The sequence below is a fragment of the Thunnus albacares genome, chromosome 23 (assembly GCF_914725855.1).
Source record: "Thunnus albacares chromosome 23, fThuAlb1.1, whole genome shotgun sequence".
NCBI lineage: Eukaryota > Metazoa > Chordata > Actinopteri > Scombriformes > Scombridae > Thunnus > Thunnus albacares.
Genome location: NC_058128.1, coordinates 15,380,192 through 15,404,860, shown reverse-complemented (window position 1 = coordinate 15,404,860; position 24,669 = coordinate 15,380,192). Strand labels below are relative to the sequence as shown.

Sequence of the window (24,669 nt, the reverse complement as noted above, 5' to 3'; positions counted from 1 at the left end):
GAAGACAGGAAGAGAGAAAACGAGAGAAAGATAATGACAGAGAGGGAGAGGAGGAGAAGGTGCTTCAAGTGAAACTTAATATGATACCACTGGACGCTAATTACCCACTTCAAGAAAAAGTGCAGGGTGGTAGCGGATGTTAAAAAAACAAAAACTTCATATTGTGGAATCTTTTACCTTAAAAAAAGAATTTGCATGTGTGAGTTAAATAAGACAAGAGAGCATATTTAATAAACCTTGTAATTAAAAGTGCTTTGATCCACTGACAGATTCTGTGTCTTTCTCTCAGATAAACCACTTCATGAAAACCAAACAGTAAAAATAGAATTTTTTTTTGTTCCCACACAGCAGTTTGAAGTAACTTTGGTTGACCAAGTTGAAAATATAGTTATGTTTTCTGCCAGTAATGTGCTGAGTAATGATTTGGATTCTAACAGACATGGATGCAGAGTTACTGTACAAAAGCACAAAATAATAAAACAATGAATCCAATCAATGTCACCCTTGTTTCTCTGATGTGACCCTGCGGGGCGGAAAGTAACGTCAAACACAAGCATGACTTTTCAAAAGAAGTTTCAGTGTTCTCATTTTTCAACCCACTCATTTTCTTTGCCTGACGAATCCACTTGTTTGTGACATGAAATGGAATTTCTTTGCTTTGAACTATGAAACCAGGGGATTTATACTGGGGTATGTTGGTGTGCGAGCATGCATGCGAGTGACGTCTGCAGGCTCCCAGGGTGATCCGAGCTCTTTTATGTGGACGGCGCTGACACTTTTTTATTATGAGAAAATAGCACGGCCTCGCCCACTTTTATTGGTGCGTAAGTGTACTTTAACAACCTACTTCATTTAATAAATCTTCATGAATATAATTAGAGCAGTCTTCTTGACATCAGAGGGGGAGCCAATAAAGACACAAAAAAAAAAAAATCCCCCAAAAAAACTCACCGCATGACACATGTATCAGTCATACAAAAGCAATGCATTTTTCATTATTACTTCTTAAAGGAGCCATATAATGAAAAACTCACTTTTTCAGTGCTTGTGTGTATGTATTTGGGTCTCCGATGTGCCTACTAACACACAAACTGTGAGATGTGGGCTGGCTTGCTCTGTACTCATGTGACTAAAGTTATGTGTATAAACAATAACGTCACTGCTGTAGTTATGCCTTTAGATGACATTATTTTGAGTGTGGATGGAGCAGCTACAATGTTAGCATAGCTCTGATCGATCTGAACATTCAAAAAACAAGCATTTTAAAGTTTGTTTGCTTGTCGTCTTGTGGCATGAATTAAGGCTTTTTACAAATCGACATCAGGATGTTGTTATTTCGGCATCCTTTTGATCCATTTATTGCAATTAAATCACAGCAAAACCTAAGTTTATTAACACTCAAACTGTGTGTTCTGAACAGGGCTGCTGTGGTGCTTGATCCTTGCTGTATTTTGACCAAAGCATGTCAGATACATTTTATTAAGACCCCAGGGAACTGTGTTAACTTGTGGAAAAGGGGTATAATATGTCCCCTTTAAATCATGGGGGAATTCATTCTTCTAAAGTCTCTACCTGAGTGGCCGGTTCTCCCGTCCATCATAAATGTGAAAGAAGACTTCTAGCTCCTCCCCTAGATTGGCGCTCATTAGACTCTTCACGTGGACGAACAAGTGATGGGTGCTTGCAGGAGCAGGGGTCTCCTTCTTGCGATGCCGATGTTCCATCTGCAGAGGAGGGAGGAGGACGGAGGAGAGGAATATTAACACAAATTACTATTTTTGAGCAAGGAAATCTTTATATTTCATAAAAAAGTGCAAAAACATACTGTTCTATTCTAAAACAGGTTTGAACGGGTGGATTTGTAAAGGTTAAAAAAAAAAAACAGGAAAATCCATAAGCTAAATAAAACTCTAAATAAAGATCCTGCAATGCATGATCAAAGCTCATCAAATACAGTTAATGCTAGGGGGAAAACATGTGGTTACATTTCTTTTAATACTGGCCAATCACATTTAAGAGTTGCTGTATTAAGTGTGGAGTTTCCCAGTCAAAGATAAATAATATCCCTCTGAGACATCTCACAGTTGGGAGGAGTCTTGCTGCAGATTTGCATATATATTTGAAGTGTCTCACAGTAAAAAAAAAAAAAAAAAAAAGGCTAAGATATAGATTTGGTTGAAATATCAAGTTAATATAGCGTGTAATATCAAAGACCGTCAGCAGCACCAGAGGCTAAAATGTGAGAGATCTAGCTGCATTGTTTGACTGTTTCTTTGTTTGAGTCTTGAACTCTACCTTATTTATTTACCTCAAGCATTTATCCTTAAGCAGGCTAATTATTTTCTTGACACAAAGAAATAATGGTGTTATGATTTGCATCCCTTTCAACTGGTTGCTCGATCTTGGAGAAATAACAACTCAAGTGCTGAAATTCACACTGAATATAAATAACAGACAAACAATAAAACACAGAGTCAGTGTCTGCTATCGCAATGGCAATCTCTGATAGTACATAAATCAATCTACGGTATATAAAGGATCAATATTCTTCACACTATGGTGTGGGGCATTGTAAATACCATACAGGTCAACATGCACATTACATTCTGTTTATGAGAGGTTCACCCTAATCTGCTGTCAACATCCAAAAATACAAGGACACACACACATACGCATACACACACAGAGCACCAGATGGCCAGTAGAGCCACTGCCAAACTGTGCTCCACATTCACTTGTGTAGTAGGATGTAAAGAGATTGGGAGGGGGACAAGTGGAGGATGAGCAGAGAGGAAAAGAATAAAGAAAATGCAAGGACTAAGTACAGTAAAGCACCACCACGATAAAGAGAAAAAGTATCAAGTCAAACATACAAAGGTGAAGTTGCTACCTATCACCTTCTGCAGCACATTAATAGATGAAAGGTGCTGTAAAAAGCAGGATTCTTCTTTCTGGTGCATGTTTTTTGTTGTGAGAATTATATATTGCTGGGTCATGCTGCAGAAATTACTGTAAAACTGTACTGTTTTCGTGATTATTGTGGTCTGAAATGATGCAATTTGCAGAAAAGCGGAATGTTTTAAAAATTGCAAAGCTATGAGATGACACTGCGATTGGGAATTAACTCTCAGATGTAATAATCTATCTGCAAGGAAGTTGGATTGTTGAGGCTGAGGATTGATTTTGACTCAGGCTCATATCAGCGGCTCTGAATTGGATTATTTAATGTAGAAAGTGACAGTGATGGAAACAGATGGGCGAAGATTTTTCCAATTTGACCATTTTCTGCAGAGATAATGAAATCAATTACTGCAGTCACAAGATCACTAATTCCTGTTGGGACTATAATGTTGGAAAGTTGAACTCAAAAGACAAACAATGAGTATCATAATGTAAAAACACAGTTTGAACCTGGTTGTTTCTTGCATTACTAATATACTCTTCAACAGCTGACTGTCCAGGCACTGATGTTGTAATGTTCTTGAACACGACCAAGAGTTTTATCAGAATAATGGCGAATCCCAAGTATATTAAGCAAGTGATGACAATGTTGCTTTGATAAAGGCAATACAATGTTTACCTGAAGTCTCTCAAAGAAGATTTAAGCATCTGAAAGTTGATTTTCTTGCCATAGTGAAATGCGAGGAAAACAATGGATGCCAACAGAGACTTAAATCCATCTTAAATCTTTGGAAGTCGCTGTCAGTGATATAAATACAAACCTATAAAAAACACTAACATGGTCCTCAAAGACTTAAACATGCTAGAAAATTACACCACAAATCATTGTACAATTGCAGTATCTGCCAGAGTGATGAATATGTTTTGTTTTGTCCTGACTTGATCTGCCCTATCTGAGATCCCAGAAGAAAACACATTGGAAAGGGATCTAACAACAAGGCACTGTTTTTATTTTTTACCCGGATCAGTTTTCCTCTACGCAACAGGGCTGAGCTCCTACTTTGGCGCAGAATGACTAGGTCTGGGAAAGGCCTAATTTATGCTGTTGGATTTTATTGCAAGGTTATTTTCAGTGTGTCATTTAAGCTGCCCGGTGGGAGCAGTGTGTGGTTATATGACAACTTCAGCATGACTAGACACAAAGGATAGACATGACAGCCTTGGAATAAGGCTAGCAGCCCTGCTGGTAACACATAATGCTGTGGGCTACAAGGAGAGGGCCAGAGAGAGATAGAAGAGCAGAGAGAGCATGACCATGTGTGCTCGCCCAGCCGTTTTATTATTGTTCACTTAGTAATCTTTTCCTAAACAGCATGAAGCAGCACCAAGTGGAGCGACTGTCAAACTACAAGGAGCTTCTAAAAAGGAGACAGGGGTCAAACTGAGGCCACAGAGAAACTTCCAGTCCTTCTACATCCTTCCATCACAGCTTCCTTTCAACACTCACTTCTACATCACTATTTAAGCGTCTTTTTATCCTCCTTTTAAGCTTGTGGAGGGAGACCTGTGCGACACAAGCAGGAAGCAAGAGATGTGTATGCAGGCTTTTAAGTGTGGGTGTATCTCTTTAGCGATGCCTGAAGTCACAGAGGAAATTTTGCCACGGCTTGTCCAGGGCCAGACTTGAGTCATCTATCACCTCTGTCTGATCTGCCACTGTTAATGAATTCATCATTCTGCGGTCTAAACTCTGGCCGGCTCTACATACGCTCTGTACTGAACTCACTCTCCGAGGAAAAGATGGGAGGTGTAAAGCTGACTTGTCTTTGCACTACAGACAGCTTTAGCAACTGAGCACACTTAGCATGAGATTGGGGAGCCAATTAGGGATTTGACAAAGGTTTTTTTACTGACTGTAAAGCTACTAACAATAAAATGTTTTAAAGACTGTCTTCGGGGGTCAAGTCAAATAAAAATTAGGCCTTTATCTCTACAGGCAAACTTCCTTGTAACTACTATAGAAAGGATGTAGTATCTCAGAGCATTGCCCCAAGGCTATGTATTGATCTGACCAAGGCTTGCAACTGTCCTTTTTTAAAGTTACCAAAACTGAGCAAATTCTAACCGAATATGTAATGGTAATCATTTGGTTTACGGAGATTGTTGGCCATGTTACACAGTATAGTAGAAAGCACTGCAGTTACCTTTTAGACTCAGTGCCGTGGGAAAAAGAGTGACGTACTAGCTAGCTAACTGCACAAGCTAGCTGCTACTGAGAGAAATGTCCATTGAGACATTCCTCAGATCCTAAAATGTAGTTTTTCTCTCACTGGAACGTATTATAAATATATTATAATTATCAGTAAGCAATTTAAATGATCATTTTTATAGGTACCTTGCAACAGCACAATATCACCTTAAAGTTGTATGGCTAACATGTTAAACTTAGAGCAACATTAGCATTCATTTGGAGTCGTTGTCTTGGGCCACCTAATAAATTTAAGTCCAATATTAACCCTCCTTTTAGCTCTGGTTTAGTCTCCAGCAACTCCTAAGGGAAATATGTGGCTCTTTAGCTGCTTAATGCTCCACTATGTTCACTAGTTAGCCGCTAACTTTGTCTGCCTGCAGAGTGTTTATTCAAGCTTTTTTGCTGAAGAACAGCTGTCTACTGAGGTTGGAAACAAGGTTAATGAGAGAAGTGAGAATGAACCAAAACAGTAATGTTGTCATGAAGCCAAAACATAGAGCTGAAAGATGCCAAACCACCAATAGAGCTGAGTGGATCTGCAGAGCCGTGTGAATGAGCGACACTATTCACATTACACGTTAATATAAAAATATGGAGCAGCTTTAAACATGATCACTTTTTAATCACAAATTATGTTCAAATAGTGGCTAATCTTGGCATTATGGTATTTTGACCGCACTACCACAGAAAAACGTCATGAGAATAGTAGGAATTTTTTAAAAATCAAATAGTATATATTTCTTTTCAAAATTATGACATGTCTGTATGAAATCTCACTCCTTCAGTTCACTGAATGTCCTTCCTTCATCCTTCTCAGTATCCTCTTTATTTTTCACATGGGCAGATATCACATAAATCCTTGACAGAATGGTGCAGTCAGGCTTCATTTTCCCACAGTAACATCGCTCTGCCCTTTCAGCGCACACACACAGGGACACACACACACACACACCACGTGATCCCCATCTCAATTTAATTAATCTACTCTACAGCGGCACAGTGCATGATAGAAACAAAGACGCTGTCCTCATAAACAAAGATCTCACTGAGAAATATTGATGTCGTTTGGGCTTGATGTGGCGGTGTGTTGTTCCTGGGTGTGATCTAGTGTATGTGTGTTTTTGTATGTGGATGGCAGCGGTGAATGTCTGTCTCTTTATCTTGTCCCAGTATAGGGGAATTTGCTCATTTTGTACGCCATTTAATAGAGGTGCATTAAGCTTTCATCCTGCTATGCCGCCTTTTGTTTTGGCTAACAAAAAAAGACACAGATGGATTAAGAGCTTCAATTACCCCTGCGAAGGGAAAGCCGTCACAGTGTGTGTAAGTGTGTGTGTGTGTATGTGTGTGTGTGTGTGAGTGTGGATGATACAATTGTCCCCCGTACTGTATCAGGGCAGAGAAGTGGTTGCCATGGTAACAGCAGTTGGGGCTTGGAGGAAACGGGGAGGAGAAGCAGGGAGCAAACAGTTGGGAAAGGAAAGAGAGAATGAGCGAGAGAGGTATGGAGATGGATGGAAGAGGGCAAAAATTCAGTCCTTTAAATACAATACTTTCTACATGTGACAAAACTCACTGATGCTAGTAGCTCATTGAGTACCTAAAGAATGAGTTTGTTGTTTGTTAATATGGCGAAAGGTGGGTAAAATGCTCAAAATCACCAAACAGCTTTTAAGTGCCATTGGAGAGTTTAAGCCCACTTGGAAGAGAATTCCCTAAAATTAAAGTGCTCCTAAAAATAGAGGAAGCTCATGTGATAAAATTGTATCACAGGTACTGAATGGACGTCATGGTGACATCTTTTTGCTAACTGGTGTTTCTCAAGGTCAAGAATGAACTTTGAATGTCAACTCTAAATCAAACAAGCATGAGAAGATATTCAAGCGCTAAGACGAATCGGAAATTCGTACATATACAACTGCTGAAGGAAGATCCTGTGATACAATCAAAAGCTCTGGAACAGCTACTAAAGGAAATGGGCCTTGATGTGAAATTTTTCATCGTTTTGCCATCAGAAAGATACTTCACGATAACCAGACAACGCCACTTTTCTAAGACTGTTTATGAAGGACAGCTTTTCACATCACCTTAAAGGTTAGCTTGGTCAGAAAAGAATCTCAATGAACTGGGAAACTGGTGAAACATCCTTCAGTCGCCTGATGTTATATAAAGGTCATTTGAGATGAGAGATTTTGAGATGAATGGTAACCAGCTTGTTGAAACATGACCAAATCTAAGCATAAATGGCAGAAGCACTGCAGTAGTGTCTGTGTTTGCCAGACTGATATTGCATTATGAATAAATAATAAGAAGAAGGCGGCAAATCAGGCATACACAGATATGTCAATAGCACTGAAATCTGATGTCATAGACCTTCAGTCACTCACTCTACAGTGACAAACATTTACTTTTACCAGTTTGGAAATGGATCGTCACTACAATGCTGAGATGAACTATACTGGGTATGGCGCTTTATAAAAGGACACTTGAGCAAGACAGATACTTGCACAAATCAGGGGTTGAAACCAGGTACTATAATCACCTCTCCTTCACCACGCTGCCTTCTAAATGAGGTGTTTGAGAATAGAGCGGATGATTACTGCGTGAAGAGTTGTGAGGCCACTCACCAGTCTGTAAAGCTCTGTGACACTGATTTCATCTGGGTCCACCATACTGAACTCTTGTCTCGGGACCAGGTCCAAGCCGAGTTGTCTGAAATACAAAGACACACACACACACACAGTGAGATGATGAATTCCAAACAGATCAGACTACATATTTCTACGATTCACAGGTTCCTGCTCTGCAGTAGGCAAAACAGACAAGGTCGACTAAATTGAGCATCAACAACAAAATGAACAAACACCATACAGACGCACATATGCACACACAGTTTGATTCACACACAAACAAGTGTCAGTCATCTAAATAAAACTTGACAGATCGTCCTCATCTCTGAGGAAGAGATGAAAGAAAAAAAATCCTCTCCCTTTAGCCCCCTGCTATGCCTGCTGTCGTCTTTATCGTCCTTCGTTCGACTGCTTCCCTCCATCTTTTTCTCTTTCTTTCCTCAAATAGTTTCTCAATGCTGCCCACACTCCTTCCCTTCATCCTCTACCTCTCACTTTTCTTCTTCCTCCTTTTCCTCTCCTCTAGGCTCTCGATGGACCAAATCGGCACGCTAGAGTGTGTGTCCTTGTCAGCAATAAAAGAGACAGGCCTGGTCAACCATACAACAGCCCACAGCAAGGGACTGTCCACCCAGCTTCTCACGAAAGAGGGATGTGTGTGTGTGTGTGTGTGTGTGTGTGTGTGTGTGTGTGCATAGAACATTTGAGGACAGCAGGCAGCAGGGAAATGAAGGAGAGTGAAGGGTACAGATAGACAGAGAGAGAATGACAGAAGCTGTGAGTTTTGTTTTTTGTTTTTTTTTTATTTCACCCCCATGGCATGGAGAGGAGAGAGAGAAGAAAGAGAGAGGAAGGATGGAGAGAGTGCTGTCTGTGTGAGAGGAAAAGAGACTTGATTGAGTGAGGAGTGTGCCTACAGGGGAGGTAGGTGACAACAAAAGAAAGAGTTGCACAGAAAGAAGAAAGAGTAGGAGAGAGAAAGTCTGAGAAAGAACGAAAAGATGAGTTAAAGAGCTGAAATAAGCTCTAGGAAGGAAGCTAGGAAGACAGAATATACAAGTAACCGAATCACATATTCAGTATTATTGCAATTTCCTATTTTTCCTTGAATATGTGAAGAAATGTGAGATAAGATAAGTTCTTTTTCCAATCTAATTTTGTTTACTTTAAGTGTTAGTTAAGCTAAAACACTAATGTTAAATGAAGAGGCTTGTTATTAGACCATAATGGTGGTTTGACAGGTTTTTCTATTGCTCATTAACAATAAATCATACATACTTGTATACAGTATATAAGACTTAAAGTCCTACTACTACTTTGTCAAATATAAATTGTCCAAATGTGGTTATGCAGCTGAGAATAGGGACTGTGGATGATTTCTTGGTGGTATTTTCATGCAAAAGTACTATGGAGAACCAGGAACTAATAAAAGTACTCTTTTCTTACTTTTCAATTAGTTTTACTGCATCTAAAGAACCCTGAATATCAGGCAAATTAGACATATAATTCAAAAAACACAGAGTTGGGTTATTGTTTGTAATTTTTGAGGAGTCATGCTGTGATGAATAGATGCAAAGATTGCACACAGAGTTGGAGAGGGAGGTTGAAAACCTCAGAACGCCTTTCTCCAAAGTAGCAATGCTGCTTTGATGAGTTGGGAAGCCAACAATATAATTTTGTTCTTAACATCAATAAACTTTATGCGTGTGAGTGAAGCTGCTGAGTTATGTTTGACCAGTTAGCAACATTCAGCAATACAAACTCTGCCTTAATGGTTCTCATGCCATTGGAAAGTTCTACTGTCAGGAGTTATGACACAGGGAAATAAATCATTAGCCCCTTGCTCCAAAAATAGGTTAAAAAAACAGTTAAAAGTGTTCCTCGGTTACTGGAAAGGTTCCTGCAGTAGAAACTGGCTAATGGAAGACAACAATAAGCAAATATGGAAGCATAAATTTGGTAATGTCTTGTATTTAAAAACACTGCGGTTCAGTGACCAATTTTCAAATCCCTGATGCCATAACCTTTTCAAAGAAATCAGTCTGACTCAATGTTCCCTGTGATGGATTGCTGCTCTCTAAATTTGATTTTCATACAGTTCTGGAAAAAGAGTGGATTCCAATAGCTGAGCACAGGGCAGAAAATCAATCTCAGAACTTTAAGTACACTAGTGGTTGGCAGTAACATTAACTTCAAGTGATGACTTATTAATGAGCTAAGACATGGGAAAAAAACAAACATAAAAACATGAATATGGTCCTTTGAGATGGAATGATAAAACATGGTGTCTGTATATGTGTGTGTGTGTTGAAAAGTAACTGCCCCAAAGCCATTTTTGGATTCCTCTACTTACTCGTTGCCCCAGTCCAATCTCGCCGTGATGTGCTGTTTAACGTCCCTCATGCGGTCATGGGTGAGGTGGCCCACCAGCACCTGCCTCCTCAGGTCCAGGATTTCATTCATCACATGCCAAAGCCGGTGGAACAAATCCCCCTCATTTTTCTGTAGAAGGAGGAAAACGGTAGAGGAGGAACAGAGAGGGGATGGAGGGGAGGCAAAAATGAACAGAGTCAGTCAAAGGCGATGAGTGAAAGGGAAATGGACAAGAAGGGTTAGAATTAGGACAGAATGAGGGTGACAGATAGAGAGGAAGACACAGATAAGGAGATGAAATTACAGTTGCGTCGAGCCTCCCAAAACATAAGTGAAAAAGAAGTGACAGAATGAGCATTAGAGCCAAATCGACACAGAGGAAGAGGACGACCCAGCGAGAGAGAAGCCGACAGAGGGACTTAAAATGGATTTGTGCAAATTAGCTTCAGTGTCCTGCTGCTTTTTGCCACAAATTTATGCACTTTGATCTGCAAGTATTCATCAGCTCAATTTAATCAGCATCCCAGATAGCTTAATAGGCCACAAACACAATCAATCCAACTAATGAATGTGTATGAAAGAGCTTTGGGTGTTTGTGACTTTTGAATTACCCAGGGCCAAATAAATTCACGACAAACCTAAAGAGGCGGCTTCGTTTATGCAGTAGATATTCAAATCAATGCAAACTCTTTGTTTGTGTGTTTATGTGTGTGCACGTATGTGTGTGTGCAAGGATTCTTACCACATAGAGTTGTTTCCACATGGCACCCCAGTCTCGCAACGTCGACGTCATCTCTGTGATGACAGAGTCTTCAACAGGGATGACTGTCTCAAATTGCCTAGGTTACACAAACACACACACATGCAGAAGACAAACAAATAATAAGTACAAACCTCTACTATGACCTGTACACACACAGGAATGCAAGTAGAGAAAGAAAACAACATTACTCACCCTTTATTCTTGACGTGGGCATTCTTCAAGTGGATGTAGCTGCATGGGAAGATCCCCTTTGGACAGAAGATAAACAGGTTAATGAATATCTGTTTTAAGTGCCATTTAACTGTTAGTATTTGGTAAAGATGCACATAATCAATGCAGGGCTAAGTGTGTTTGTAGATTAAAAGAAGGAGCAGATAAAGGAGTAATGGGATTTAGGAGACAAAAAAGATGAAAAGTGTGTTTGTGTGTGTTTGACGCTAATAAACTGTAAGTTGCTCCCTATTGACTCGGGGAGATCAAAGCAGAACTTATGTTTTAAGTATTTGAGGATAAATGTAGCGCACTCACACACTTAGACTCTGAACACACACCTAACACTTTACTCGCAACTACTGTGGGTTTATATTATCACATATTTTTCTGCTTAATTAGTGACTCACTTTGGTTTAATTGGCTGGTTTTGAGCAAGGACAGGGTTTTCAATTTTCAAACTATAATCAGCCCAAGACATACTGGTGCCAAATGGTGTTGGATTTGAGTTGAAAGAGCTGTCATCAACTTTTTGCATTTTCTTTCTGCAACCATTTGTAATAAAAATAGTTGGACTGCTACACTTTAAAATTGTCAACAGTCAGAATGTGAGCATATATTTTAGCTATCCTATTGCAGGACCTTGGGTGTATACAGCATCCATAGAATCATACATGACCAGACCATCAAAAAACAATTATTAAAAAACTGTGTACATCATATATGTGACAGAATAACCACTCATATAGTGTATGAGTGTGTGGCTGTCCGATCATTAAGCTTGATTTGCCTCACAACATTGGTAATCAAAGACAGCAAAAACTAAAAAAAAAACACTATTTCTAATTACATTCATGTCACGTAATATCAATCTTTTACCACATTGAATAATCATGTGCAATGCATTAGATGTAACTTTAGTTCATTTGGCCTTTTTCACAGCAAACCTTTAGACTGTAAAGCACAGGTGTAATATAACACTAATGGTTCCATTCTATTTAAATGAACCAGTAAGTCAGGCCAGCGTGCCTTCATGCACACTAGCAGGGTGCTGGAACTAGTGAACCTAAATGGAATGCAGCCATTATTGATGCTGTTAAAGACATCTCTGGTTTTCTTGCTATGACATGTCAAAAAAATCTACACTCCCACACAGTTCTGAGAAAAAGTAAAAATGATACTAAACACCTGTGTGAACTGACCGTAGTGGTCTGGGGATTTTTAGCACTATTAGCAGATGAAGTGAAAGTGGGTAACCACATGCAGCTTATGTTACTGACGTGCTGGACACATTTACCAAAGTGCTCAAAGTTGAGCAACTGACAGAATGACATTTTTTTTTGATAACAATAAAAGTAAAGCTGATGAAATCCGTCACTGACAATTGTCGCCTCAGCGTGTGGAGTTGAAGTCAGCGGCCAACAATTACAAGCCTGGGGGAGACTTTTAAATGTGACATTCCTGCTCTGTCAGGTTACACGCCATTTAATTAAAAAAAACTTCATGAGGGTATTGATTGAGTCTACAAATTAGTTAGACGCCCTTTAGAACATAACCAGACAAAGATGAGAGAAACACACACACACACACACACACTCACCTTGACATTTGGATTCTTCAAGATGAATCCTCGGTACCAACCTGCAGAGACAAAGCAGTGTTTTAATTTTCAGTGCGTCACTGTGAATATTGCTCTTTTATAATCTTTCTATCTAGTTTAGACTGCAGAGCATACAAGGGGAGGAGGTGGAGAAATATGAGATACTGTGCATTTAATAAGAGAAGGATAGAAAAGAAGATGAATGTGAGCGTGTGAGGTGACAGTGATTTAATGAAAATGATCCAATCCTTCTCACAGCTGTGTGTACTAAGAATTCCATGACATGCCTACCACACATTTATTTTTATTCTAATTCAGTGTCATGTGAAAAGCTGAGAGGAGCGTGCTTTGAATGTGATTGCTTTTAATTAAGTGTAAAGTAGTTCAGTTAGCTAAAAGTTTACATTCTTTAATATTATTTGTACTCATGTCACATTTTTTTCGAAACGATTTGGAAACTTACAAACAAACAATTGAAGTTTGCAGTTTTAATTTAATTGCTGATTGCTTGCTCTTTCCCTGAGAGAGCTGTGCTGTGAAAAGCACTCAAGAGCTTTGCGGTACAAAGCAACTTGTTTTTTTATAAGCTGTTTGGCAGTGACCACAAGCTTATGCACAGTGGAGCGAGAGGGGGGAGAAACCCTGTGACACATACAGCCACAAAGCAGGTGTGAAAAATAAAATTAGACTAAACAGAATAGAGACGCAATGGTGGTGAAATTTTCGGCTGATACCAAAGTTTAAAACAACAATGTGGCTGATAGCTGACGCTGGTACTGATGTTTGTTGTTATTTATTCCCTATTTTGTGCCAGGGAGACAAGCATGTTTCCCTGGCACAAAAGAGGGAGTAAAAAAATAAAAAATAACTTCAGTGTTTTAAAGTCTTTCAGCCCTTTATCACACTATTTTTCAGTCTTTCACAATCACATTCCTATTTCCATCAATGGGTCATCTGTTGAAACTGTTGGCATACGCATCTCAAACACCCTCACATGGTTTCTCAACACTACTTGCATCCTCAAGAAAGCAGAGACTGTACTCTCTGAGGCGTCTTAAGAGGTTTGTCTTTTGAACTTTTATTGCTGTACCGTTGTACCAGAGTATCACAGTGTGGTTTGGCAACCTGACTGCTCAAGACTGCAGACTGCTACCAAAGACTATAAAGGCTGCTGCAAGGATCATTGGCACAGAACTACCACAAATTTCATAACATTTACACCACTTGCTGCAAAAGGAAAGCCCGAAATATCATTAAGGACACCAGCCACCCCGCTCATGTTCTGCTCCTGCTCCTTCCACCCGTCTGAGTAACAGCTTCTTTCCACAGGCAGTCAGGTTGCTGAACAGCTGACGCACCCATACGCACTTTGTTCTTATTGTGTACTGTATATTGTGTTTATAATGTATACATATGAATGCGCTGTGCACGTAGCCTATGCAGGTCTGTAGTGGGTTATTTTTTGCAGTTTTGGGATGGTGTGTCCTTTGTGTTAAGGCAGACAGAGCAAGAGCACAAGTGTTTCACTGTATTTTTAATACACATGACAATAAAGATGAACTTGAACTTCTCTTCTCATCCAAGATGTGAGACACAGGGCTGAACGCCTGCTCACTGTCCGTGCTGGTGCATGGAGCACATAGGTATTTGTGTGCCATTGCTGGAAAACTGAGGTGATTATTTCTCCATATCATCTCACTTCTGGTAATGGGGGCCTCTGCAAAGAAACCATCCAGTTGCTGTGATGCCCTCATCCTTGGCTTCATCCTTTCTGGACTGTTTTCCTCCAGGATCTCCTAAAACATGTCATCCAGAGTGGGCCGTGCCCCGTCCGTTTGTGCCCACTTGCTCCGTAGATGATGAGCTCTCTCTCTACCATGTGTCTCATCTCCAGCACCGGCAGCAGGCCTATCCAGCTGTACTGCTTGTGCGCATTGTTTAACATCTTTATCAAAGTAGCAGTCTTTATATTCAGGATCCAGTGAGGTTGCGATGCAGAAAATGGAATCAGAGATGATTTGACAAAGCTTTTGTCTATAGCCTCTAATAATGTGGTCTTGATTGTTTTAACAGCATGATCTATGTCAGCCTCCTCGCTTAAAAGAAGTCTCAGGGCTCTCACCGAGGGGATCACGTCAGCAGCCGATACCTCTGATGAGCTGACTTCTCTTGTCAGCTGTTCAAACAGGAGAGAAGTGTGATAAAGTTTTCAACTAATCCCCACTGGTGCACAATGAGGGTTATGGGGAGGTCACAGTCTGCAGTATATGTAGCAAATGCTACACAGAATGTACTATTCTACCAAGTGGCAACATCTTTCTGTAGCCTTTTTGGTTTCATTCCCAACTGGATCTGCACAGTCTGCAGGCGTCAGAAGGCAAGGGGTGAGTGTTTAAAGTGTCTGACTATCTTTCGGCCTATTGCCATCACATCCGAGATGCTGCGCTGGCTCACAACACCATTATGAACAGCCAGCTGCAGGTTGTACGCCGTGCCGGTGAAACTAGCCAGACCACTATCCGTCATAGCTTTTGCCATATTTCTGGCATTATCTTCCATGACAGCATGCACTTTGGATTCGACTATTTTCCATGTTTCAAACATTTTCTCAAATGCCTCTGAGATAGCAGATGCAGAGTTGGGAACCCGTGAACTCCTGGGAGTGTAACACTGATTTTATCAAGTTAAAATCTTTGTGAATCCACTGTGCCATGAGGCTAAGCATGCTCACAGGGTTAGCATCCGAACTATCAGCTATAAAACTTATGGCAGGGATGTCATGAGCCAGTAGTTCACGAATGTGTGTGACCACAATGTTGTAAGTGATCCCTTCAGCTTTGACACTGTCCATAGGGAATGTTTTCCCCTTTCTCAAATGCTGTGGTTATCAAGAACTGAGTCTTTTGAAAACAAAGCAGACGCAGCATAGCAACCCCATGCCAGAGTCGTGCCCAGCCGGTGGCTTCTCCTCAGAATCTGCAGCTGGGTAGGCTACTGTTGTCTAAGTCAGACTGCAAATAACCAATGCAACATTTAGCCAGTGCAAAATTGATGTGACACAACAGAAAAAAAGAAAAAAAAAAATCGGCCACTGCCACTGTTGAATGTCATCTTATTTGCCGATAGGCCGATGGCAGTCAACAAGGCGAATATCATCGGATACCAAGGGTGGGTGCATCCCTAAAACAGAAAATGGTGAAAAGGCTGCAGTTTGCATGCTTTTCACACCATTACACACTCCAATCTGCACTCAAGCCAAATTGATGCTTTTGCAAATCCCAATACTGATAGAAGCAATCTAATGCATTTACATCGGAGGCTTTGAGCTGATGCTGTTTTCCAAACTGGCGGTTTAAGCTCATTCCACTGTTGCAGCCATTGTAAGTCCCTCCAGATAAGAGCATTAGCTAAATAGCTCAAATGTAAATGTGTTCGATTATTCTAATCACTGCTGGGTTTCGCCTGAGCATCTGCGACTGAGGTAGTCTCTGTGATTTGTTTCAGACGTGGATGGTCAGGATAGCGTTGAGTAACTTGTCTGGGTCTGGATTGTGGAACACTCATTGTTTCCTAGATGAGTCATTTTTTCAGAAGCAGATGTCAAATACTGTGACAGCTCTTTGCTTTTTGTTTTATGTCGGTGAAAGAGGTAACATGTGTAATGGATCAGCAGGATGTGATAATGGATCAGTGTTTATATACTGTACACTCAGCATTATGTATACACTGCTGTCAGGAACTTTAAAAAAAAGTTAAAGAAAGAGGCGGTAACATGAGGAGGTGCGTTTACAGGCGAGAGCCGCATGTCAGTAGGAAACACTTTAATTTGTAAGCTCCAGTGTGAAGTGTCAACAGTATCAACATGAAGCAGAGCCATTAGTCTGTCTCCTCTGCTGTCATCAGCCCGTCTCTCAGAGTCCACGCTGCTGGCAGGATTTTGATTTTGTTCCTCCCTTCAGGGCCAAGCATTCCGCTGGCTGTGCTATTGTCTGCTTCCTCTGGGCCCTTTTTTTACCGCAATATCACATCCCTCTGCCTGACTGGCTGCACGACTGGCTGCTCGACTGGTTGTCTCTCTCGGTGTGTATGTGTATGTGTATGTGTGTGTGTGTGCGGTTTTGTCTCCCAACAGGAAGTGAGACAGAGTGTGTCAAGAGCTCCGGAAGAGGGGTGTGTGTGTGTGTGTGTGTGTTTGTGCATGGCTGCTTATTTATGTTAAGGTGTGCGTAATACTGTGGCTTTGCTGTGGTTGTTCACATTATTATGGAGATTAAAAAAAGGTAAAGAAACAAACTGCTGAACAAGTACATTCCTCCACTTATAATAAATTAAATCCAATGAGGTCTCTTCAATGCGTGATGGTCATGGTGATTGTATCGTCTACTTTATTATCTATATGTTCCAGTTTTTTCCTAACTTTTGGATTGCAGATTGGATGCAGAAGGACAGATAAGGGGGTAGAGAGAGTATGGAGAGAAAGACGGAAGCAAAAAAAAACATATTAACATACATAGGGAAAGAGAGACAGTGAAAGAGAGAGAGAGAGAGCGTAAGAGAACGCAAGTAGAGGAGAAAAACAGACTCAGCGTGGGCAGGAAGGCGGGAAAAGCAGCCAACTTGTGGTGCAGGAAACAGTAGAAAACATGAATTTCCACGAGCGTTCATCACTGAGACGATGCTGCTCATTTCATGCGTGATGATGAGCGAGAGGTGTGATGTTACCTCCGGTGCCCAGTGGAATTTCAGTACAACAGACAACAAAACACACATCTGAGCATCCTTGCATGTGTTTGTTTGCGCAAGTAATGTGTCTATTTCTGAGCCCGTGTGTGGTTGCAAGCATGGATCTGTGGGTCATGTGTGTTCATGTGAGGCTCACATCATCTCTATACTTAATGAAAAGGGGATGTGTCCCTGTAATTTCGTAAGGTTGCATGCGCTCGCTTCACTACTCAAGCGAAAGCATGCTTTCCTTCCTGATTCTGTTTTGTTTCTATGTTTTTTTTTTTCCACCACAGAAAGCAGTTAATTGTAAGGTAATGTAGACAAACTATGTGAATAACTATATAGTACCTTCACATTTCTCCAGGATCTGCACTGTGTCTCCGATTTCCAGCGGGAGGCCATGCTGGACAGTCCCTCGGAAACTGGCCAGCACTGAAACAAAAAACACACCCACATGAGTTTTTGATGTTTATGCAGAGTTGGGAAAAGGTCCTAAGACATAAGCTGAGTAATAAAAGAATAATAAAAATGATGCTGCTGGAATATCAGCTTAAAAATGTAACCAGAAAGAGGAGGCGCAATCAATAATCTGTGTAGGTGAACTAAAATCAAAAGCTTATAAAATCTCTATATTTCTGAACATACTCAAAATAGTAAAATACACAACCTTACATAAATACAATCTCTGTCTAAACACATTATATGATTTTTTTTTTACTTTAAGGAGGAATCTTTCAAACACTGTCAGCATAAACAGAAAATATCTAGTAAACATTCACTTTTGTAGGGTTAGTGAGGACAGTTACAGCAAATGCAGCCACCCATTCCATCCTCAACACACAGGGGTCATAAATCATTTTGTACGATGCAACGATAGAAGCAGCAGACTGTATTTGATTCACCATGAGCTGTTTACTATAGCGGTTCTTTTCCTACTGAGAGGCAAGCCAGCAGACGACCTCAGAGACACGTACATGTGGTAAAATAACATCTTTACCGCCTTCTCTACGCCTTTAACAACCCCCACACTGAAACCGTTTTATGGTTTATTTGATGAAAACTTAAGAGAGTGGACACAGAGGACTAAAGGAATGCTGCTATATATAACAAATATACAGAAATGTCAAGTTTTTTATATGTTTTCTATGTCTCAAATCAAAGCAAAATAGATGGACAGCAGAGGTAGGGATGGATTTAAAGGGACGTTGAATCAATTTTACACATGAAGGTCAGCTTACTTGTAAACTCCGCCTGTGAAAACAGTGGGAGAGCAGCTTTCTCAAGTCTAAAAAAAATAACCCCCGGTGATGTCATTGGGTTTATTTTGATTTGGGCCTGAAAATGACACGTATTTTCCTCATGCTGCACATCTTTAAGAATGTGTCACAAACTGCGGGGGTGTGGAGTTTGAAAGACATGAACTGAGTGTCTATCAAGTTGAAATATGGAAAGTATCCAGTGTTTTTAAAACTAAATGGACTAAAAAAGACAGTCCCTCAGCCTCTGCAACACCATACTTTTTGTAATCTGCCCCCTGTGAGTCCCCCAACCTTAAAGAACTGCAGTCGTAAGTCGCTGAATGTCCCATCAGGGAGAAGTCGAGAGGCAGAGAGAGAGAAATCATGCATTAACAGATGGAGGTGTGTAGAAAGAGGCCAGGTTTAACATAACAACAAGCACAGAAAGTTTGAAATTTTGAAACAATATTAAAACAAAAACTGAGAGAAAAAGGAGATGAAGTGAGGACGTAGGGACAGAGTGATGCTGATGGTCCATTAGTGGTGAATGGTACTTTGCACTGTGAGAGTATAATAGCCAACAGGAGAGTCAGTTGACGGCTCTTCAAGCTGCTCTTTAAAAACAGAGCTGTGTCCCACTGACATACACACACACACACGAAAAATTAACCCACACACTTAAACCTGCATGTACACACGGATATGTCAACCACTGCGGCCTGATGTTCCCATCGCAAACACAAGCACCCACTGTTAAAACATTCACACATGTTCTTGCTGCAGCTTACAAATTCACACAAGTAGCCTATTCAAACAGCAACAAGCACACACAGAGATATGCATTCACACACGCAGAGGGGAAAAAAAAAAAAAAAAGAAAAAGACAGCTTCACTGGGATTTGGAGAGGAAACGTATAACAAGAGTCCCTGCCATGCAGAACTGAGAGGGTTCCCGCCACAGCTAAAGTATTTAGAGAGAATTTCATTTCTGCTGCCAACCGGGCTAGTCCAGTGTACCTGAACACACTGTTCAAACAGCACTGAGAGTATTTCCTCACGCTGGAGAGGGATTATATTTAATCCAGCCCAATGTAAAGACTCACTAAGTGAAGCTACCCCAAGAGACCAGACCCAGAGTACAAACAGTGTCGTGGTGAAAACACAGGACAATTACCATTCAATACTATAGATCAAAAATGTCTTAAAATCAAAAAACATGAGAATTTGAGTTTTTAAGAATTTGTAGTAACAAAATCTGGGTGATAATCAGATTTTGTTTGATCATTTCTATTATTCTGTTACTTTCTTAAAGGGACTTAGGTGCACAATCGCCGGAAAATTTACATTTTCACGCCATTTTTCCATCACTTCCTTTAGCTGATGCATTTTCTGAATGCAACCCCTTTTGGATGCATCAGGAATTAAATTTGTTTTAAACAGCTGTTCCTTTTCTAAAAATCTAGGTATTTATTTGTTGAAAATTGTCAAAAACTAAAAAAATTACCTTTATAATACACTAAGCTGCACTCAAAGAGAAATATCAGCTGCGAATCAGAGGCTGACTGCCAGATGTGTTCAGTTTGTATTTTGACTTTTTTTTCCTGGCAGAGTAGCCCAATACCCAAGAGAAGATCCAGTTGAATTACCCATCCACCCCCTGTCTCATGTTGACACTGAGTACAAGTCTGCTGATAAAAATCAAATAGCAGCAAGACACACTGTGCTGTCTGTAACTGTGTGTGTGTGTGTGTGTGTGTGTGTGCATTAATTCTGTGCCCTTCTGCATTTTATGTTGAAGCTTCGCCAAGTCCTTGTTATCCCTCGAGCGGCAAAAACACTATCTTTACAAGGGATTTGTCACAAGTGCACATCTGACTTTGTAATACATTCAAAGACCAACCGCTCGCACAAACACACACGCGCTGGCAAACCCGAAACTTGCCTACTTTTCTGTAATTCATTCAAAGCCCTATCGCTCACACACACGCATGCACGTGCAGAGGCAATCACAGCAAACACACTCGCGACCAATGCATGAATTAACCAAGTGACTTCCCCAGCTGCAGTGAGTTAAATTATTCAGTTTCAAGTCTTTTTTTTTCCTGCTGTGAAATGAAAGCTTCCCGCCCGTCGATCCACAAGCCAGCTGCTGTCTGTCTGTCTGTAACTGCCTGTCATCCGTCTAACTCTGAATATCTGTCTGTCAACTATGTGGGCTGGCCAACCGCCACATGATGCACTGAGGACACAGGAAAAGGTGTTCACTCTTTAGGGAATCGATCTGTTGTTGTTTTTGTCCTATTTGCTGGGATGTGTCCTATTACTCTCAAAAAAAAAAAAAAAAAAAAAAAAAAAGAGAACAGCGAGTACAAATGGGGGAAAAAGATGCCATTCATGGCTGCTCAACCACACAGCTGCCACAGAGTGCAAAAACAGGCATAGCAGGAGGAAAATCCTATAAAAGGACGGATGGCACACGCGCCACATAACATGGCACGTCTAAGTGGATGCCACTGGTGCGTGAATATCCTATTGCATAAACTGAACAAAAGCAGACCTGCTGATGCTCAGATATGACATGAGCACACACACACACACACAGACACACACACACACACCGCCTCTCTATTGAACCTGTTACAGCCAGTTTCCAGATGGCCTGCACTGACCAGCACTTCAGCCACCAAAAGGCAGACTCTGAACCAGACTGGCACAAACACACACTCTCTGACTCTGTGTGACATCGTCTCCTGGTTCATTGCGAGGACAATGCTATTCTAGACCAGACTATCATCCCCTGAAACTAGACATTACACAAGGATGGCAGGCTGGGAGAGTCATGTACACACAGATAAACAAAGAAAAACACAATGACAAAGAGACAGGAAGTGGGAAACTATGTATATTGTCAATTTTGTCGAGAGACAACAAGAGATCAGACTTGGAAGCTATAATAAAATTCATTGGGTCACTGGTGGAGAGCTGATGGTTGGACACAGATGCAGTGTGTCACTGGGTCTTCACGGGGCTAACATGGTAGCACTAATCTCCATCACAACACTTAAGAATATCATTTTGGCATTCTAAGGTTATGTGAAAGAAAAAAGGCAAAATCCATTCACTGACTAGAGTACATTCAGGACTGGGTCTGGTCCGGTTTTATTGTGGTGGGCTGTGGGTCTGTGCGCCTGTACGTCTGAGACATAAGTGGATCCAATTAGGGCTGTAGTCTGCTGGTCGACTGGTCGATTAGTTGGTCGATATGCTCTCGTCCGACTAAATTGTCATTGGTCGAATAATCTCCGTGTTATTTTCATAAGGAGAAAAGTGCTACATCAACAGCTTTCCAGGAGTAATCCATTATTTCCTGTGGCGTGAGGGACAGACTAACAAATTACCTGTGAAAACAACAGGGGTGTATTCAAAACACCCCCGTTGTTTTCACAACTTTGAACTCGCCCAACCTAATGGAGACTGCTGGGTTTAACTGTACTCAACATTTACTGAACGTACTGAACGTTTACTGAATCTGTGTTTCTCCATAATGACACAACAAGAACCCCCACCAGGCCAAAAAAAATACTTTTTAATATTGAAATCGACAGCGTTTGGGAGTCTCTGTGCAGTGCTGTTCCGGTACGTGAGTCAACCTCTGTCGTTGCCTGGGAAACTACTGGTAGCGTGGCTCCGTTAAGGAGTATGTTTGCGTAGCAAGTGGGGAAAGAGCGAGGGGCAGAGAAGTGACGGTGGATGCGAGCGGGGCAGAGGAAAAGGTTAGCGGTAAGTTTGATTTAGCACCATAATCAGGTCCAATACTTGCATGCTAACACGCTAAATGGTGAACATGGTAGACTGGTAAAATCAGCATGTTAGCATTATCATTGTGAGCGTGTGTTAGCATGCTGACGTTAGCATTTAGCTTAAAGCAGCACTGTGCATAAGGACAGCCTCACTCACTAGCATGGCTGTAGGCTCTTAGTCTTGCTCAGTGTTACAGCGTATTTCTACCTAAATTAGTGATGATTAGCCAGTTAACAGATTATCCATCATAAAATTAATCAATAATAAGTCTGAAGATGAACTGTTTATTTTTGAAGCAAAGATGTAAACCATTTTCTGGTTCCAACTTGGAGACCTACTGGACTCTTGGCCAAAAACAAGCTAACTGAAGATGTTACCAGGGCATTTTGGATAGGGTGCTCTCATTTTTTGATACCTCATAGACTACATGATTAATTGATGGGATCTTGAAGTCAGAGGTTGCATTTTGATCTCTTTAATGCGCTTTCTCCTCGCCTTAATTCATTAGCGATTAGTGTGTGTTTGCTAGTTTGTGAGTTCATTCTGCTGAGGGACTCGAGACCCCTAGAAGGCCTACTGGTTCGGATTAGGCTTACATGTGTTTTAGGCAGCTACTTGGTGTTGAGGCTTGTCAAACCATGTTACATTTGGTTTGCTCGTCGCTGCTTCTAAGCTCCTTAGAAGAACAAACACTGCCACGGGCCTTGAGTAAGAAGAACATCAGCGCTCGCTCGTTCCTTCAGAAACAGCCCGAGCTCCTTCAAAAGGCAACGACTGAACGAAGAAGGTGTAACGTCGATGATAAAGGCTTGATATTATGTTGCTGCTAGACTCAATTTTACAGAGATTTCACCATTAAAGTAAAAAAAAAACATGAAAGAAAGCATGAAGATGCAACTGATCTGTCTCAGCGCCCGCAGCTTTTTGCACTAAGTAACACAGCAAATTTCACTGAAAGTGCTCATTAATGTTCTTTTTAACCTCATTAGCCTGACCCTTTCTTCTCTCCAACTGATCTCACGATGATTCACACGCATAATCCACTCCCACATGTTAATTATACCGCATTTATATCATTAATATGCTAATTTGACAGCACAGCAACTGGTGGCGCTCCATTGGCCTCCATTGCTGCCAAATGTAAGGATCATGAATATTTCATTTCTGTGTGGGAACATACATGTGAACATTATGAAACACTAACATGCAAACACGTACTGTATTTATAAGGATGTACTTAGGTAAACTGATTAAAATCACGAGCAGGGTTGATTTTGAAGAGAGGAAAAAGAGTGATATCAAAAATGGGGAAGCAGCATTTGTTTATTTTTTACCTGTTTACAAGGTGAATAGTGCACCTAATGCACGGAACTGAGAGTTAACTTCACTAATATAAAACCTCTTCACTTCCTCATGCTGTACATTCACTGTCCATAAAACCATAACACTGTCAAAACTGTACAAAGTGACCTTTATTTCAGTAGTGTGACTAAAACATTCCTTCTCAGACCAAAACTAGCTGAGTTATGTTTTGTCTTAGCCAGCTCCGCATACACTGTGTTCCTAACCAAAGGCTTCAGGCATTTATCTCTCCATGTGGCGAAGTAAAAGGGGCTAAAATCCATCCACGTCATGCCAAACAAGCATACTTCTCCCACCGCCTCATAGATTGGAGGCAGTGAGTCGTTGAATGTGGTTACCAACACACGAGGACTTACTCAGGGATCTTGTGCTCTAAGAAAATCCAAACCACAAAGATGTGTTTATGCATATATGAAACGCACTTGCAGGCACAAATACACACAAGCTCACCGGTGTGACAGCAGAGGTGTCTGACAGCCTGAGTGTGAGCTGGAGACAGATTAAGGCGGTCCGCGTGTGCTCGTGTACATCTCACACTGGTTGAGCTTGGAATGCTGGGAAGTAGCATCATGCATTTTAAAGCGGGGGGAAATCAACAGGGGTCAGGCAGCGTGAGGGGAGAGGAGGCAGATGTCTGAAAGTAGCTGCGCTGAGAAGGCCTTGAACAGGGCTCAACTTGGCAGTTGTGCACACGGAAACAAACACACACACACACACACACACAGGTCTGATAGGCAGCACAGACAAAAGCCAGGCCAGCAGAATCACCCAGGAGGAACGGCTTTCATTTCGGCTTTCTCCATTGCCGGCCGCCA

The 24,669-nt window shown here is 41.0% G+C and overlaps 1 protein-coding gene across 6 annotated transcripts in view; it reads right to left on the bottom strand.

The window, feature by feature from the left end:
* The window catches only part of dock4b (dedicator of cytokinesis 4b), a 120,114-nt gene that overhangs the window by 69,831 nt on the left and 25,614 nt on the right, over positions 1–24,669 (bottom strand). For all 6 annotated transcript variants that reach the window (XM_044342927.1, XM_044342932.1, XM_044342930.1 and 3 more), the window contains exons 2-8: positions 17,802–17,885; positions 12,729–12,769; positions 11,111–11,166; positions 10,898–10,994; positions 10,136–10,284; positions 7,780–7,864; positions 1,573–1,724 (exon numbers count right to left, since the gene is read on the bottom strand). In XM_044342927.1, coding sequence (XP_044198862.1) covers positions 1,573–1,724; positions 7,780–7,864; positions 10,136–10,284; positions 10,898–10,994; positions 11,111–11,166; positions 12,729–12,769; positions 17,802–17,885 — 664 coding nt within the window. The remainder of the gene's footprint in view (positions 1–1,572; positions 1,725–7,779; positions 7,865–10,135; positions 10,285–10,897; positions 10,995–11,110; positions 11,167–12,728; positions 12,770–17,801; positions 17,886–24,669) is intronic.